General features: G+C 41.2%; 1 protein-coding gene across 3 annotated transcripts in view; it reads right to left on the bottom strand.

The window, feature by feature from the left end:
* Nucleotides 1–19,906, bottom strand: part of LOC139570958 (glutamate receptor ionotropic, delta-1-like) — a 448,588-nt gene that overhangs the window by 50,172 nt on the left and 378,510 nt on the right. For all 3 annotated transcript variants that reach the window (XM_071393334.1, XM_071393332.1, XM_071393333.1), the window contains exon 9: nucleotides 2,619–2,720. In XM_071393334.1, the coding sequence (XP_071249435.1) occupies nucleotides 2,619–2,720 (102 nt within the window). The remainder of the gene's footprint in view (nucleotides 1–2,618; nucleotides 2,721–19,906) is intronic.

The raw sequence follows: 19,906 nt of genomic DNA, 5'->3' as shown, positions 1-19,906 counted from the left end.
TCCTAACCAACGTTTGCAACATATCATACATATTGTACATGTTCAAATTAGTAACATATTGTATGTTTTGCCAATTCGTAACATTACCGGTCAAAAGGTTTAGAACACCTACTCATTCAAGCGTGTTTATTTTTTACTATTTTCTACATTGTAGAATAATAGTGAAGACATCAAAACTATGAAATAACACATATGGAATCATGGAGTAACCAAAAAAGTGTTAAACAAGTCAAAACATATTTTATATTTGAGATTCTTCAAATAGCCACCCTTTGCCTTGATGACAGCTTTGCACACTCTTGGCATTCTCTCAACCAGCTTTTTAAAAATGTATTTAAAAAAAGGGAGGACCAAACCCTCCCCTAATCCGGACAACGCTGTGCCAATTGTGCTCCGCCCTATGGGACTCCCGATCACTGACAGTTGTGATACAGCCCGGGATTGACGCCTCTAGTACTGCAATCCCTTAGACCACTGCGCCACTCGGGAGCTTCATGAGGTAGTCATCTGGAATGCATTTCAATTAACAGGTGTGCTGTAAAAGTTATTTGTGGAATTTCTTTCCTTCTTAATTAAAGCCAATCAGTTGTGTTGTGACAAGGTAGGGGGTGGTATACAGAAGATAGCCATATTTGGTAAAAGACAAAGTCCATATTATGGCAAGAACAGCTCAAATAAGCAAAGAGAAATGACAGTCCATCATTACTTTAAGACACGAAGGTCAGTCAATACGGAACATTTCAAGAACTTTGATAGTTTCTTCAAGTGCAGCCACAAAAACCATCAAGCACTATGGTGAAACTGGCTCTCATGACCACCACAGGAATGGATGACCCAGAGTTACCTCAGAGTTTGCAGCCCAAATAAATGCTTCACAGAGTTCAAGTAACAGACACATCACCACATCAACTGTTTAGAGACTCTGTGAATCAGGTTTTCATGGTCAAATTGCTGCAAAGAAACCACTACTAAAGGACACCAATAAGAAGAGACTTGCTTGGGCCAAGAAACACGAGCAACGGACATTAGAATGGTGAAAATTTGCCCTTTGGTCTGGAGTCCAATTTTTGGTTCCAACCGCTGTGTCATTGTGAGATGTGGTTTGGGTGAACCGATGATCTCCGCATGTGTATTTCCCACCGTAAAGCATGGAGGAGGTGTTATGGTTTGGGGTTGCTTTGCTGGTGACACTATATGTGATTTATTTAGAATTCAAGGCACACTTAACCAGCATGGCTACCACAGCGATACGCCATCTCATCTGGTTCGGGCTTAGTGGAACTATCATTTGTTTTTCAACAGGACAATGACCCAACACACCTCCAGGCTGTGTAAGGGATATTTGACCAAGAAGGAGAGTTATGGAGTGCTGCATCAGATGACCTGGCCTCCACAATCCCCCAACCTCAACCAAATTGAGATGGTTTGGGATGAGTTGGACCGCAGAGGGAAGGAAAAGCGGCCAACAAGTGCTCAGCATATGTGGGAACTCCTTCAAGACTGTTGGAAAAGCATTTCAAGTTGTCACACTGGTGTAAAGGATTTTGGAGACAGGCACAGGAATACACAATAGGGTTTTTTAATACATTCAAAACAAACACGTATACAAAAACACTGGGCTGTACCCAAACAAAAGAGCAAGGGTAAACCTCGTTGAACGACACAATACCCGTAATGCACAATATATAAAGCAAGCAGCATAACAGCTGCACCAACACATAGGTACTCACACCACCAACGGACATGGGAACAATAACCAACAAAGACAGCGGGAACAGAGGGCACATATATAACATACTAATCAGGGGAAATGGGAACCAGGGGTGTGTAATCAGACAAGACAGTCCGGGGTTGATGATAATGAATCCCGTTCAGTGAAGCCTAGAAAGCCAGTGACGTAGACCTCCAGAACTGGTGAACAGAATGAGCATCAGTACCAGGGGGATCCGTGACACAGATGAAGCTGGTTGAGCGATTGCCAAGAGTGTGCGAAACTGTCAACAAAGCAAACGATGGCTATTTGAAGAATCTCAAATATAAACTATATTTTGATTTGTTAAACCCTTTTTTGGTTACTACATGATTCCATATGTGTTATTTCATAGTTTTGATATCTTCACTATTATTCTACAATGTAGAAAATAGTAATAATAAAGAAAAACCCTTGAATGAGTAGGTGTTCTAAAACTTTTGACCGGTAGTGTAATACAAAGTGTAATTCGTAACATATCATACGAAATGGGTGAGGGACATCCACAAATTAAAACATACCATATGAAAAGTAACATACACTAACTAACTGGAGTCTCTCGTATTTACATAAATAATCATATAAAATGCTCTGAGACCAGGTTGTGTTATCACATGTTGCTTTACATGTTGTCACATGTTATCACATTAACTTGACTTAAGATCATGTGATCACATTAAAATATTTGTTTTTGGAACATGTGTTTTTTTCTGTAAGCGTGGAGTAGATCCACAGAGCCAGATGAAGAAGAAGAGCCAGATCTCACATTATGTTCTAATCCTACACAGGAAGTGACAAGGTGACCAGACAGAGTATAGCAGCATCAAGTGGCAAGTTGGTATAGTGTTGGTAGTGAGTAAGCACTTACTAGTAATGTTACCACCTTGACCATCACTCCTTGCATGCCGTTCTCTATCCGACTCTCCTTTAGACTACCGTTCAGCCCACGAGTTGAGTCCCAAGTCGCCAACTGAGAGAGAGGATGGGAAAGTGAGAGCATCTTCAATATAATTAAGCAATCTATTAATTTCAGTGAAAACTCAATGGGGTGTGTGATGACTAATCTAATCACCATAGTTGGCACACAAGACAAAATCACTTTTAAGAAATGCAGGGAACTGGCCATGCAAACAGGGGTGGGTAGGTTACTTTCTAAATGTAATCCATTACAGTTACTAGTTACCTGTCCAAAATTGTAATCAGTAACGTAACTTCCGGGTTACCCAAACTCAGTAACGTAATCTGATTACATTCAGTTACTTTTAGATGACTTTCCCCTTAAGGGGCATTAGAAGAAGACAAAAATGTATGTTACCAATTGAACCACATCTATTGCAAGATAAATCAATGTTAAAGTTTACATAGCTGTCCATATTTGGATGTTCATTTTTACTTTATGGGTTGGTTATGTAAGCTCCTTCGAACCCATTGCTTTATAGATTAGCCAAATTGTTTTACCTGAGCATAACCCCAAAACTAAGGACTTATTATCCAGGCCTACTCTGTTGATTGTGATGTTGTTGTCATGGAGGACTGGTTGGGCTCATTGATTAGAGTTGAAAAGTAAATGCTGCGCTCATGGAAAGGCATGCTTTGAGCACTACTGACAAGTGCTATGCTAGTACTATGCCATATGCTGCATTTGCTATAGACCTATTGTTTACCTTTCGGTTGGTGACACTTTGATATATTGTTAATTAATATGAAGCTGTTTAAAGGGCAAATCCACAGATGGAACAGAAACAATAACAAAACGGTCGAATACACATCTATGTATATCAAAAGTATTGTTGTAACCATGTGGCTATACAGTGTATATTTACATTTACAATGTTTACAAACATTGGAGAAAAACAAGCTTATATTTTGGGTTTTCATGTAGTGTGACAGTTGAACAAAGCTCATGAGGCTTTTCTACGTTATATTCTTCAAAATCAATTGATATATATACAGTGGGGCAAAAAAGTATTTAGTCAGCCACCAATTGTGCAAGTTCTCCCACTTAAAAAGATGAGAGAGGCCTGTAATTTTCATCATAGGTACACTTCAACTATGACAGACAAAATGAGAAAAAGAAATCCAGAAAATCACATTGTAGGATTTTTAATGAATTTATTAGCAAATTATGGTGGAAAATAAGTATTTGGTCACCTACAAAACAAGCAAGATTTCTGGCTCTCACAGACCTGTAAATTCTTCGTTAAGAGGCTCCTCTGTCCTCCACTCGTTACCTGTATTAATGGCACCTGTTTGAACTTGTTATCAGTATAAAATACACCTGTCCACAACCTCAAACAGTCACGCTATGTAGATATAAATAATAAGTGACATCCGTATCGCCGTAGACTGCACCACCTCCAAGCGTTTATTCAAGTTGGATAATCTTTGGATGCCGACAGCAGTCGCACCATTGGAAGACATAGCTTGGACCTACAAAAGCATATTCCTGCTCTTTTCCCGTGATCCATCAAACACATTTGGTGTGTCATCATAATTGTCTCTGACTTGTGATCTGATTCGCTCAGGTGGAAAAAACTTACATTTGTGCCTTTTTTCAATGCTGATTTGAAAGTCATTGAGAAAACAGAGATTTCTTTTCGCAAACATCCTTTCTCAATTTAAAAGTAACCCTCGAATGAATCATCTAGTTTTTCAAAAGTATCTGTAATCTGATTATAACATTTTTGCTGGTAACGTAACGGATTACAGTTACTGTTTTTTGTAATCCCTTATATGTAACAGATTACATGTAATCCTTTACTCCACAACCCTGCATGCAAATATATGAGCTGGTCACCAAGGCAACAAGTGCAGCCTCTAGCATGGTAACAGGGTCCTCTTTCTAAATACTGCATCAGTCACACAACTTGCAACCATACTGAGGTAGTACGGACTCAGCAACATATGGCAATGGATGCTGTTCGCTAGAGATGATGGTGGTGATGACATTGATGGTGATGATAATGATGATGACAATGGAGGTTGTGACAATGACAATGCACTGCAAGGGTTACAAATAAAACAACAACATGATTACAGTTATCTGAGAGAAATGTAATAGTTAGATCTACAGTGTGTACTTTTTTTTTCTAATCTTTCACACAAACAAATTCACGTCCTCATGTGCCTTCACTGTGCTTCACCTAGTGCAATACGATGCATTATGCAACCAATACAAAGCCATTAATGCCAGTTTGTCCTGGAATCTCTCTGGTTTGACAGGATGACAGGAAATAAAAGCATAATACACATTCTATTAGTTTAACCACCTCACTGAATCCAATCATGTCATACAGCTACAGCATCAAAACCATCACTCTGCTTTGGCTACCTTTTCACCTTACTGAGGAAGTAAAACTTTTTCTTTCCTGTTAAATTCTTAATCACAGCTGCTAGCTGGACAAAGAACTGGCACATCTTTGGTACTAGCCTGGGGACCAAGCTGACATGACAAGAGAGCTGGCCTTAGGCCAGACACCAGGACTGTATCTAAACACAGAGCATAGCTCAGTCATCCACATGCAGCATGTCCTCTCTGCACAGCCTTCCTGCTGCCTACAGGCTATTACAACAATGGTGGGCCAAAATTAGAATGGAAAGATAGTTTCAACAGTATTATAACTCACTTGAATTATCAGCCCCTTTCAAATCATGTTAATACAAAAAAATATATATTTGGTTTGTTTGGTCTGTTCCAAACACACACTTTTTTCCACTTTCTATAAGACTAGGACATTTGAATGAATGAATTGGCTCATTATAGCAAAGCTTTATTTCACCAAGTGAATCCCTTTTAGCAATATGCCCTGTAGTCCACTATTCAAACTAACCCACTTCTATGAAAAGTCAGTAAAGATCATGAAGTCTTTGTTCTGTGTTTTAATGGAGTCATTGTTCTCTGCTTTAATATGATACACAACCCTACACTGAATATTATCTATTGTCTAGAATTATTGATGAAGGATGTTGTAAGACCCTGTGCAACCGAGTGGACCTTCCAGTGCAGGAGACCTTACAACTTCCATGTACAATGAAGGACATCGGTAACACAGGAGAGGAGAACGAGAAAGAGGAATGGGATATCAAAATCCTGAACCAAACTGCATGGGTTATTTTAAGACTTGGGGATTTCATCACAAGCCCAACTCTGAACATTGAAGACTGATAGTGTTATGAAATATTGAGTGCTCCCTTGCTCATCCCTTCTTTCATTTTCTCTCGAATTGAACATGATTTCTCTTCCAAGATGGCTTAGCAGTTCAGACGTTCTTTTTTTGTCCTCGTCTTATCGTGTCCTGTATATATATATATTTACACCTTTCTTCGCATATCTTTATATATTTTATTATCCAAGAACTCAACTACAAAAGCTTTCCTGCAACCCGCCTCACAAATTACAAAAAAAAGTATTATTTACCTCAAATCTGAAAATCCACAGTGGAAGCTAGCCAGAGGCTAACCAGAAGCTAACTAGAAGCTAGCCAGTAGCTGATCTGAAGCTGCCTAGAAGTTAGCCGGTTTGCTGGCTAGCGTTGGTGTTTCAGCTGCCCACGTTTGTGGTCTTCAGCTATTCCTTTAGCTCGATAATCTATCGGCACTTTTGTGCAACGCGACTCGGACTCGGACCGGAGCATACCGGGACTATTTTTCTCAGTGTCCCCGGATTTCAGCCGCAGGCTCTGGACGTTTGCACCTTGATTTCACAGCTAGCTAGCTGCAAACCGTGTGACTATTGGCTTACGTCGATCCCGGAGCAAACTTAAATTATTCCGGAGCTAGCCAGCTGAGGAGTTCCATCAGCCACTCCTGGGCTACAGTCACCTATCCGGACCCGTTTTTTTTTGTTGTTGTTGCTGCAGATGCGGAGCCCCATCGGGCCTTCACGACTGACTGCCGACATTATCTGCCCGAGGGAGTTATCCAACTGGCACCTCCGTCGCAACGTTACCTGAACGCTCATCTGGGGCCCGCTAATCGTTAGCTGTCTTATCGGCTGCTATCTGAATAAGTATATCGGACAATTTTTCTTGGGTCACTATAACTATTTTGCCAATTGGATTGATCCCCTCTACCACACGGAACCCCACTAATCTACCGACGGAAACGCACGAGGTGTCTAAAAATAGACTTCCATCCTATGCTATCTTGCTACTGATAGCCATCTACCCGGCCAGCTGTCTGGATCGCCGTGACCCCAACCAACCTCTATTCACTGGACCCTTATGATCACTCGATTAAGCATGCCTCTCCTTAATGTAAATATGCCTTGTCCATTGCTGTTCTGGTTAGTGTTTATTGGCTTATTTCACTGTAGAGCCTCTAGCCCTGTTCACTATACCATATCCAACCTCTCAGTTCCACCACCCACATATGCGATGACATCACCTGGTTTCAATGATGTTTCTAGAGACAATATCTCTCTCATCATCACTCAATACCTAGGTTTACCCCCACTGTATTCACATCCTGCCATACCTTTGCCTGTACATTATTCCTTGAAGCTATTTTATCGCCCCCAGAAACTTCCTTTTACTCTCTGTTCTAGTCGTTCTAGACGACCAATTCTCATAGCTTTTAGCCGTACCCTTATCCTACTCCTCCTCTGTTCCTCTGGTGATGTAGAGGTGAACCCAGGCCCTGCAGTACCTAGCTCCACTCCTATTCCCCAGGCGCTCTCTTTTGATGACTTCTGTAACCGTAATAGCCTTGGTTTCATGCATGTTAACATTAGAAGCCTCCTCCCTAAGTTTGTTTTGTTCACTGCTTTAGCACACTCTGCCAACCCGGATGTTTAAGCCGTGTCTGAATCCTGGCTTAGGAAGACCACCAAAAATTCTGACATTTTCATCCCTAATTACAATATTTTCAGACAAGATAGAACGGCCAAAGGGGGCGGTGTTGCAATCTACTGCAAAGATTGCCTGCAGAGTTCTGTTTTACTATCCAGGTCTGTTCCCAAACAATTTGAACTTCTACTTTTAAAAATCCACCTCTCTAAAAACAAGTCTCTCACCGTTGCCGCCTGCTATAGACCACCCTCTGCCCCCAGCTGTGCTCTGGACACCATATGTGAACTGATTGCCCCCCATCTATCTTCAGAGCTCGTGCTGCTAGGCGACCTAAATTGGAACATGCTTAACACCCCAGCCATCCTACAATCTAAGCTTGATGCCCTCAATCTCACACAAATTATCAATGAACCTACCAGGTACCACCCCAATTCCGTAAACACGGGTACCCTCATAGATATCATCCTAACCAACTTGCCCTCCAAATACACCTCTGCTGTTTTCAACCAAGATCTCAGCGATCACTGCCTCATTGCCTGCATCCGTAATGGGTCAGCGGTCAAACGACCTCCACTCATCACTGTCAAACGCTCCCTGAAACACTTCAGCGAGCAGGCCTTTCTAATCGACCTGGCCGAGGTATCCTGGAAGGATATTGATCTTATCCCGTCAGTAGAGGATGCCTGGATATTTTTTTAAAATGCCTTCCTCACCATCTTGAATAAGCATGCCCCATTCAAGAAATTTAGAACCAGGAACAGATATAGCCGTTGGTTCTCTCCTGACCTGACTGCCCTTAACCAACAGAAAAATATCCTATGGCGTTCTGCATTAGCATCGAACAGCCCCCGTGATATGCAACTTTTCAGGGAAGCTAGGAACCAATATACACAGGCAGTTAGAAAAGCCAAGGCTAGCTTTTTCAAGCAGAAATTTGCTTCCTGCAACACAAACTCCAAAAAGTTCTGGGACACTGTAAAGTCCATGGAGAATAAGAACACCTCCTCCCAGCTTCCAACTGCACTGAAGATAGGAAACACTGTCACCACCGACAAATCCACTATAATTGAGAATTTCAATAAGCATTTTTCTACGGCTGGTCATGCTTTCCACCTGGCTACCCCTTCCCCGGTCAACAGCACTGCACCCCCCACAGCAACTCGCCCAAGCCTTTCCCATTTCTCTTTCTCCCAAATACAGTCAGCTGATGTTCTGAAAGAGCTGCAAAATCTGGACCCTTACAAATCAGCCGGGCTAGATAATCTGGACCCTTTCTTTCTAAAACTATCTGCTGAAATTGTTGCCACCCCTATTACTAGCCTCTTCAACCTCTCTTTCGTGTCGTCTGAGATTCCCAAAGATTGGAAAGCAGCTGCGGTTATCCCCCTCTTCAAAGGGGGGGACACTCTTGACCCAAACAGCTACAGACCCATATCTATCCTACCCTGCCTTTCTAAGGTCTTCGAAAGCCAAGTTAACAAACAGATTACCGACCATTTCGAATCCCACCATACCTTCTCCGCTATGCAATCTGGTTTCAGAGCTGGTCATGGGTACACCTCAGCCACGCTCAAGGTCATAAACGATATCGTAACCGCCATCGATAGGAAACAATACTGTGCAGCTGTATTCATTGACCTGGCCAAGGCTTTTGACTCTGTCAATCACCGTATTCTTATCGGCAGACTCGACAGCCTTGGTTTCTCTAATGATTGCCTCGCCTGGTTCACCAACTACTTCTCTGATAGAGTTCAGTGTGTCAAATCGGAGGGTCTGTTGTCCGGGCCTCTGGCAGTCTCTATGGGGGTGCCACAGGGTTCAATTCTTGGACCGACTCTCTTCTCTGTATACATCAATGATGTCGCTCTTGCTGCTGGTGAGTCTCTGATCCACCTCTACGCAGATGACACTATTCTGTATACTTCTGGCCCTTCTTTTGACACTGTGTTAACAACCCTCCAGGCGAGCTTCAATGCCATACAACTCTCCTTCCGTGGCCTCCAATTGCTCTTAAATACAAGTAAAACTAAATGCATGCTCTTCAACCGATCGCTGCCTGCACCTGCCCGCCTGTCCAACATCACTACTCTAGACGGCTTTGACTTAGAATATGTGGACAACTACAGATACCTAGGTGTCTGGTTAGACTGTAAACTCTCCTTCCAGACTCACATCAAACATCTCCAATCCAAAGTTAAATCTAGAATTAGCTTCCTATTCCGCAACAAAGCATCCTTCACTCATGCTGCCAAACATACCCTTGTAAAACTGACCATCCTACCAATCCTCGACTTCGGTGATGTCATTTACAAAATAGCCTCCAATACCCTACTCAATAAATTGGATGCAGTCTACCACAGTGCCATCCGTTTTGTCACCAAAGCCCCTTACACTACCCACCACTGCGACCTGTACACTCTCGTTGGCTGGCCCTCGCTTCATACTCGTCGCCAAACCCACTGGCTCCAGGTCATCTACAAGACCCTGCTCGGTAAAGTCCCCCCTTATCTCAGCTCGCTGGTCACCATAGCAGCACCTACCTGTAGCACGCGCTCCAGCAGGTATATCTCTCTGGTCACCCCCAAAACCAATTCCTCCTTTGGCCGCCTCTCCTTCCAGTTCTCTGCTGCCAATGACTGGAACAAACTACAAAAATCTCTGAAACTGGAAACACTTATCTCCCTCACTAGCTTTAAGCACCAGCTGTCAGAGCAGCTCATAGATTACTGCACCTGTACATAGCCCATCTATAATTTAGCCCAAACAACTACCTCTTTACCTACTGTATTCATTTATTTATTTTTGCTCCTTTGCACCCCATTATCTCTATCTCTACTTTGCACTTTCTTCCACTGCAAACCAACCATTCCAGTGTTTTTTTTACTTGCTATATTGTATTTACTTCGCCACCATGGCCTTTTTATATTTTTATTTATTTTTATATATATTTTGTTTGCCTTCACCTCCCATATCTCACCTCACTTGCTCACATTGTATATAGACTTATTTTTCACTGTATTATTGACTGTATGTTTGTTTTACTCCATGTGTAACTATGTGTTGTTGTATGTATCGAACTGCTTTGCTTTATCTTGGCCAGGTCGCAATTGTAAATGAGAACGTGTTCTCAATTTGCCTACCTGGTTAAATAAAGGTGAAATAAATAAATAAAAAAATTTGTTGAGTTCGAAAGAGATAAAAAAACAACATCTATGTAGTTTGAAAAGCCAGGTTTTTCATGCAGTGTACAGTTGAAGTCGGAAGTTTACATACACATACACAAATTTCTTGTTAACAAACTATAGTTTTGGCAAGTCGGTTAGGACATCTACTTTGTGCATGACACAATACATTTTTCAAACAATTGTTTATAGACAGATTATTTCACTTATAATTCACTGTATCACAATTCCAGTGGGTAAGAAGTTTACATACACTAAGTTGAGTGTGCCTTTAAACAGCTTGGAAAATTCCAGAAAATGATGTCATGGCTTTAGAAGCTTCTGATAGGCTAATTGACATCATTTGAGACAATTGGAGGTGTACCTGTGGATGTATTTCAAGGCATACCTTCAAACTCAGTGCCTCTTTGCTTGACATCATGGGAAAATCAAAAGAAATCAGCCAAGACCTCAGAAAAATAATTGTAGACCTCCACAAGTCTGGATCAACCTTGGGAGCAATTTCCAAATGCCTGAAGGTACCACGTTCAGCTGTACAAACAATAGTATGAAACTATAAACACCATGGGACCACGCAGCCGTCATACCGCTCAGGAAGGAGACACGTTCTGTCTCCTAGAGATGAACGTACTTTGGTGCGAAAAGTGCAAATCAATCCCAGAACAACAGCAAAGGACCTTGTGAAGATGCTGGAGGAAACAGGTACAAAAGTATCTACATCCACAGTAAAAACGAGTCCTATATTGACATAACCTGAAAGTCCGCTCAGCAAGGAAGAAGCCACTGCTCCAAAACCAAAATAAAAAAGCCAGACTACGGTTTGCAACTGCACATGGGGACAAAGATCGTACTTGTTGGAGAAATGTTCTCTGGTCTGATGAAACAAAAATAGAACTGTTTGGCCATAATGACCATCGTTATGTATGGAGGAAAATGGGGGAGGCTTGCAAGCCGAAGAACACCATCCCAACCGTGAAGCACGGGGTGGCAGTATCATGTTGTGGGGGTGCTTTGCTGCACGAGGGACTGGTGCACTTCACAAAATAGATGGCTTCATGAGGAATGAAAAGTATGTGGATATATTGAAGCAACATCTCAAGAGATCAGTCAGGAAGTTAAAGCTTGGTTGCAAATGGGTCTAATAAATGGACAATGACCCCAAGCATACTTCCAAAGTTGTGGCAAAATGGCTTAAGGACAACAAAGTCAAGGTATTGGAGTGGCCATCACAAAGCCCTGACCTCAATCCTATAGAAAATGTGTGGGCAGAACTGAAAAAGCGTGTGCGAGCAAGGAGGCCTAACAACCTGACTCAGTTACACCAGCTCTGTCAAGACGAATTGGCCCAAATTCACCCAATTTAATGTGGGAAGCTTGTGGAAGAATATCCGAAACGTTTGACCCAAGTTAAACAATTTAAAGGCAATGCTACCAAATACTAATTGAGTGTTTGTAAACTTCTGACCCACTGGTAACATGATGAAAGAAACAAAAGCTGAAATAAATCATTCTCTCTACTATTATTCTGACATTTCACATTCTTACAATAAAGTGGTGATCCTAACTGACCTAAAACAGGGAATTTTTACTTGGATTAAATGTCAGGAATTTTGAAAAACTAAGTTCAAATGTATTTGGCTAAGGTGTATGTAAACTTCCGACTTCAACTGTATGCATCAGTGCTTATGCAAAGCATGGTGAGACTGTTACAATCAAAGTATACTTTGGGTAAACACATTTGTTTATACACGCCTACTGTGCAGTTTACAAATCAGGATCAATGTCAGTAATGTGGACTCTGTGAGGAAGCATTTGTCTGTCATTACCGACAATGTAAGCCTAAACATAAACCACAAACATATTTAAATCAATGTCAATACATTCAGGACAGAACACACTCTGTGACTGTACAAACGCCATGTCCAAATAGAAAGTACAAACAAAGGGATAGTGATGATTTTATGTTACTTTATCTGAGTATGTTTCTTTATCCTTCAAATCTACATTCTAATGGATCAGCCTCAGACCTTCAGATTACGCTTCAGAACCGGGGACAATCATACTCATACTTTATATTTTATAACTGTAAAAAGAAAGTCTGCATCCTTCTCTGACTTTCAAAGACATGGTATTCATCTTGCTGAGCTCATATAGGTAATTCATCTGGTGTGTGGCTGGGACGCTGCTATCAATATTAGATTGTCTATTAAACTCCATTACAGTACAATGTTTGTTCTATAACATAAACACATATCAATGTACATCCTTCTAATGAAATTAAATAAGACTGGGCATGTTTTTTGGGTGTGTGAGAGAGTGGGAAGGGGTGTTGTATCAAGCTACCATGTTTTCATTAGGAATGCCATTCGTATTTTTATGAATAACAATCTAGTCTAACATATCTGTATTCATATGGTCCTCGTGTGTGTGTGTGAGTGTTAAATGTCACTGCTTTCTCCCTGCTTCACATGGGGCTATTTTCCCCATGAGTGGGCAGGTCCTCTGGGGACAGATAACTCTCTCCAGGCCCTTTACTAAAGAGGAGCACTTCTACTACACACATCTCTGCATACAGAGGTCATATGAAAGACCTCAGACACAAACATGTCCTTTGTAACATGCAGATAACAGATAAGGGAGTTAAAATTGTAACAAGATGTAATGTGTTTTTAAAATGTTTATTCAATGTATTTATTTGTAACACTTTACAGTATATTTAGATTGCACTTGCATGTGTGTCTCAGCACAGAGATGAACACAGAATAACTTAGTTGGATCTAGATTGAACAAATAATAAGGGGAGCCATTGATTTATAGGATCATATTTCAAGAACAGTAGAGAAACGCAAAATAATAAATAACGATAATAAAATAGTAAATAATAAATAATGGTTTCCTAATTTTCTTCTTCTTCGAAAGTTAATGTTACTGTGACAGCTACAGAATATGACAGCTATTGACACTGATATGGTAGCAGCAGGCTTATCTAGTTTAGAACTATCCATAATAGAACTCCACAATACTCAAATGTTTTAACATTCAAAATGACATAATGATCTCAAGCATCACCTCCAAAGTTAGTAAGGGAATATACTGTTCACTTTCACAGTCCCCTCCAAAATGCCTCATTAAAACAAAGTTTCCCTTGTTTGAACTATTTGGAGTCTCCATTTCCACCGTCAGCTCCAGAAGCCTGATGTTTACATATCGACATCCCCCATTACACCACCAAAATCCTTATCGACCACACCGCTCAGTCTACCTCTCAGTCTGCTATTCAGTGTGTGTATGTGTGTGTGTAGGGAGGTCTTTCTGCATATTTTGGTTGCCTTTGTCTCTCTTAAAGGACAAGTTCACTTTTTTTAACCAAATCTCATTTTTTTTATTTTTTTGAGAAACTTACCCCAACAGCAATAGACTTCCTTGTGCATTTCCATGTTCAAGCATGTGCATGCTTTCTCGTATCACCACAATGAGAATGAGAAAGCCAGCGCATGCTCGCACACGGAAATGTTGCGCTCGAGTCCAACAAAATGGAATATAACATTGCGGATGAAATTCAAAATCACACAATTTCATGTGTACAACATCTAAAGACCTGCATAACTATATTGAGAGCATTGTCGTTTCTAAAATAACGTATTTAGGTGTTTCTGGAGGCTTTGTTCATGTTTTAGCTCTGCCCGTTCAACTGAAGAACGAACATGAGAAAGTCTATTGCTGGTTGGCTAAGTTTTTCAAAACCTTGTGAAATTCCCCCAAATGTTCCTGGACACCTCTATAACATGCTATTTACATAAGAAATGTGATTTTGTTTAAAATAAGTGAACTTGTCCTCTAACTGGAATGAAAGGACGGTGGCTGAAGTCTTATCCCATACCCCTGGAATAAAGACCTCCTACATCCCCGTAATTTTGCCGAAAAGATGTATAATACCTAACAACTCAAAATAGGACTACTTAATAATGTTAGATCCCTCACTTACAAGTCAGTCATAGTCAATGAACTAATCATAAACGTGATGTGATTGACCTGTCTGAAACATTGCTTAAGCCTGATGAATTTACTGAGTTAAATGAGGCCTGTCCTCCTGGTTACACTAGTGACCATATCCCCAGTGCATTCCACAAAGGCGGAGGTGTTGCTACCCTTTTTGACAGCAAATTTCATTTTCTGAGGTTCTAGTCATGAAATCTATGCAGCCTACCCAATCCCTTTTTATAGCTACTGTTTACAGGCCTCCTGGTCCGTACACAGCATTCCTCACTGAGTTATCCAAAATCCTATCTGACCCTGTAGTCATGGCAGAAAATATTACATTTTTTCATGACTTCAATATTCACATGAAGAACTCCACAGACAAAAGGCTTTCAGAGCCATCACAGACTCAGTGAGTTTTATCCAACATGTCTCGGGACCTACGCATTGCCAAAATCATACCCTGGATCTAGTTTTGTCCCGTGGAATAGATTTCCTGAATCAAAATGTTTTTCCTAATAATTCTGGACTATTGTACCGCCATCTTATTACGTTTGCAATCGCAACAAATAATTTGCTTATACTCCAACCAAGGACACCAGATAAGACAGGATAATTATACAGTGGGGGACACTGTGGCCAAGTCCAAATTTAAAAATGAACGGAGTCATGTTTTCTAACAATTATTGTGGCCACATTAGCAGCGAGTAGATATTGGGTCGCCCTTGTTCAATAGAGCCGATGTTCCTATCTGTCAGGACATTGCAGGATATCTGGGTTGACTCATTTTCCCTGGCTTTGTAAAGACTACAGCCTGACGGGAGCCCTACTTCCTTGTTCCCACCATCAAAGGCAGGCTTTTCAAAATAGGGGAGGTACTAGTTTACAGGTTCACCGAAGCTTTGTTACTGTGCACTATCTATCCGAGATTGCGAAATAATTAGCTACAATGGCTTCTTCTGATGAGTCCTCTTTCCAAGAAGAGCTGACCGACAACACATGTTTTTACGTAGGAAGATACAGCCCTATTTATTTGAGCCGGAATACACTGAGGAGGAATTGAGACAGTGAGCAAAATAATTGTGAGACCAGCAAGGAGTGGCGGCAGTCTACACAAGCTGTACCAGGACTCAGGAGGGCAAATGACAAATGAGTAAGTTGTTTTTCTGTCAGTAGTTAGCTAGCAATATACTGTAACCTTTCTTTTTACATAAGGCAGTGTAATTCAGTACAGTACAATTTGGTGATTGATTTGTCCATAACCGGGCTTGCTAGTACCACTGCTAGCCAAGTTAACTAGCTAGCTAGCTAGCTGTGTTTCCTATACCTAAAATGTACTGTATTCTGACGGTCTAGCTAGTTAGCTAAACTGGATTTTTTTTGATGATGGCGGAGAGAAAAGGAAATGACTTTGGCTTTATGACTCACAAATTATTAGTCTTGGAGTAACTATACCTGTGTGTTGTAGCTAGCTAGCTAATGTGTGTCTGTGGGATATATTCTACACCATGCTGCTACAGTAAGAATACAGACAGTACACAATGATTGCCCATGAATGTCTAGTAGTGTTTTCGTTTTTCTCTCACAGACAATACCACTTTTATACAAAGAAGTTGATGACTCTAAAGAGGAAATGTCCCATAACTTCTTCCATCCTTCCTGTCCTCGGGCTCCTGCAGTGGGGAGATCTTTGTGGGCTGTACTCGGCCTTGTCTCAGGGTAGTAAGCCTGTTGAGATCCCTTTAGGGGTGTGGGGGCTGTGCTTTGCCAAAGTGGGTGGGGTTATATCCTGCCTGGTTGTCCCTGTCTGGGGCTAAATTTGGACTTGGCCACAGTGTCCCCCACTGTATAATTATCCTGTCTTATCTGGTGTCCTGTGTGAGCTTAGATATACTCACTCACTCACTCACTCACTCACTCACTCACTCCTGTCCCGGAGGATCTGAGCCCTAGGACCATGCCTCAGGGACTACCTGGCCTGACGACTCCTGGCTGTCCCCATCCCTAGTCCACCTGCTTATGCTGCTGACCCAGTTGCTGCTGTTCTGTCTCGACCTCTAAATGCCTGGCTATGAAAAGCCAACTGACATTCACTCCCGTTGTCTCTCTTGAAGCCTCTACAATGACTGTGATTATTATTTGACCCTTAAAACTTCTTATGGGTGCAGTGGCAGTATTGAGTAGCTTAGATGAAAGGTGCCCAGAGGTGCCCATAGTAAATGGCCTGCTCCTCAGTCCCAGTTGCTAATATATGCATATTATTATTAGTATTGGATAGAAAACACTCTGAAGTTTCTAAAACTGTTTGAATGATGTCTGTGAGTATAACAGAACTCATATGGCAGGCAAAAACCTGAGAAAAAAATCAAAAACAGGAAGTGGGAATTGGTCGATTTTCAACCAAGCCCGTATTGAATACACAGTGGGATATGGATGAGTTTGCACTTCCTACGGCTTCCACTAGATGCCAACAGTCTGTAGAACCGTGTCTGATGCCTCTACTGTGAAGTGGGGCCGAAAGAGACAGGAATTAGTCAGGTCTATCATGACCTGACCATGCTCTGACCATGCGCGTTCACACGAGGGAGCTCTGTTCCATCGCACATCTGAAGTTAATGTAATTCTCTGGTTGGAACGTTACTGAAGATTTATGTTAAAAACATTCTAAAGTTTGATTCAATGCATCGTTTGACATGTTTCTACTGACTGTTATGGAACTTTTGGACATTTCGTCTGCTTTTAGTGAACGCGCTTCCTGACTTTGGATTTGTTTACCCAACACGCTAACAAAAATAGCTATTTGGACATAAATTATGGACATTACTGAACAAAACTAACATTTCTTGTGGAAGTGGGAGTCCTAGGAGTGCATTCCGACAAAGATCAGCAAAGGTAAGTGAAGATTTATAATGCTTTTTATGAGTTTTGTTGACTGGACAATTTGGCGGGTAACTGTATGACTTCCTTTTGTGGCTGAACGCTGTTCTCAGATTATTGAATATTGTGCTTTTGCCGTAAAGCTTTTTGAAATCTGACACAGCGGTTGCATTAAGAACAAGTGTATCTTTAATTCTATGTAAAACATGTATCTTTCATCAAAGTTTATGATGAGTATTTATGTTATTTGACGTGGCTCTCTGCAATTTCTCCGGATATTTTGGAGGCATTTCTGAACATGGCGCCAATGTAAACTGAGGTTTTTGGATATAAATATGAACTTTATCGAACAAAACATATATGTATTGTGTAACATGAAGTCCTATGAGTGTCATCTGAGGAAGATCATCAAAGGTTAGTGATTAACTTTATCTCTATTTCTGCTTTTTGTGACTCCTGTCTTTGGCTGGAAAAATGACTGTGTTTTTCTGTGATTTTGCGGTGACCTAACATAATCGTTTGTGGTGCTTTCGCTGTAAAGCCTATTTGAAATCGGACACTTGGTGGGATTAACAACAAGATTACCTTTAAAATAGTATAAGATATATGTATGTTTGAGGAATTTTATTTATGAGATTTCTGTTGTTTGAATTTGGCGCCCTGCACTTTCACTGGCTGTTGCCATATCATCCCGTTAACGGGATTGCAGCCATAAGAAGTTTTAATGGCCATGTACTCTTATAAACTTCACCTGGCACAACCAGAAGAGGACTGGCCACCAAACAGAGCCTGGTACCTCTCTAGGTTTCTTTCTTGGTCCCACCTTTTCTAGGGAGTTTTTCTTAATCACTGTGCCTCTACATCTGCATTGCTTGCTCTCTGGGGTTTTAGGCTCGGTTTCTGTATAAGCACTTTGTGACAACTGCTGTTGTAAAAAGGGCTCTATAAATACATTTTATTGATTGATTGATAAACAACCTTAGCATAACTTTTGTTTTGAAAAGCTCCAAACCCTCATCGCTGGAATCATATCTCCTCAAATAAAGCAGAGACAGGTAGACGTGGTGCCTGTCTGTCATTGTAGCCTCCCAAAGGCCCCCACTACACCATCACTATGTTAAATGGAGATAGGTATTGAGAGAGGGAAGGAATGAGAGCGAAAGATTACCTCTTGACTTTCCTGCAAAGAATGCATCGCTCAGAGAAGAGCCAATGAGAGTCATGGCGTATGGCCATGATGGAGGTCATATGTTACCCAAGGGACTTCTCTCTCTTACCATTTTCTCGCTCCCTTCATCTTGTTGTCTTCCTTTCTATTTCTATCTTTGTACGATATTTATTCCGGAGGAATAACAGTGAAATGAATGGCTTTCGATGAGAAATATAGGTAGGAACTCTAAGAAAATCTGCTGACTGAATACAAGTTGACACATCAATATGATCAAATTAGAAACAACAACAACAACATACATCACTCAGCAGCACTGAGCGATAGCTAAAGAAAACTAAGTCTAGCAACCAGGAAATGGTATTTCAGTTTTCATTTGGTTCATACCCCAATAGTCGCTTCATCTGAGAGGCATCAGGCCAGTGAGAAAATTGACTTAATGCAGATAAATGATGATGGAGGGGAGAGTGGCAGATAAAAATAATGGGGAGAATGGAGGAGAGGTAGGCAAGAGGACCAGAAAAGTGTCATGTTAAAGGGAAACTTCACCGCTAGACACTATTTGGGGTGTTTTTCCAGTCTTCCTACATATTTCTAATTGATGAGAGGGTGTTTTAGACATACTTATGCACTATAGCTGTATTTTAGAATTTTCGTACCGGGAGAGTTCAACCAATGATGGCATTTGTTGATTGAGCCTGCTGTCTTATCTAAAAATGAACGGAGTCATGTTTTCTAACAATTATTGTGGCCACATTAGCAGCGAGTAGATATTGGGTCGCCCTTGTTCAATAGAGCCGATGTTCCTATCTGTCAGGACATTGCAGGATATCTGGGTTGACTCATTTTCCCTGGCTTTGTAAAGACTACAGCCTGACGGGAGCCCTACTTCCTTGTTCCCACCATCAAAGGCAGGCTTTTCAAAATAGGGGAGGTACTAGTTTACAGGTTCACCGAAGCTTTGTTACTGTGCACTATCTATCCGAGATTGCGAAATAATTAGCTACAATGGCTTCTTCTGATGAGTCCTCTTTCCAAGAAGAGCTGACCGACAACACATGTTTTTACGTAGGAAGATACAGCCCTATTTATTTGAGCCGGAATACACTGAGGAGGAATTGAGACAGTGAGCAAAATAATTGTGAGACCAGCAAGGAGTGGC

The sequence above is a fragment of the Salvelinus alpinus genome, chromosome 3 (assembly GCF_045679555.1).
Source record: "Salvelinus alpinus chromosome 3, SLU_Salpinus.1, whole genome shotgun sequence".
Lineage (NCBI taxonomy): Eukaryota > Metazoa > Chordata > Actinopteri > Salmoniformes > Salmonidae > Salvelinus > Salvelinus alpinus.
Note: the sequence above shows the minus strand (reverse complement) of the source record. Positions and strands in the feature narration are given on the sequence as shown.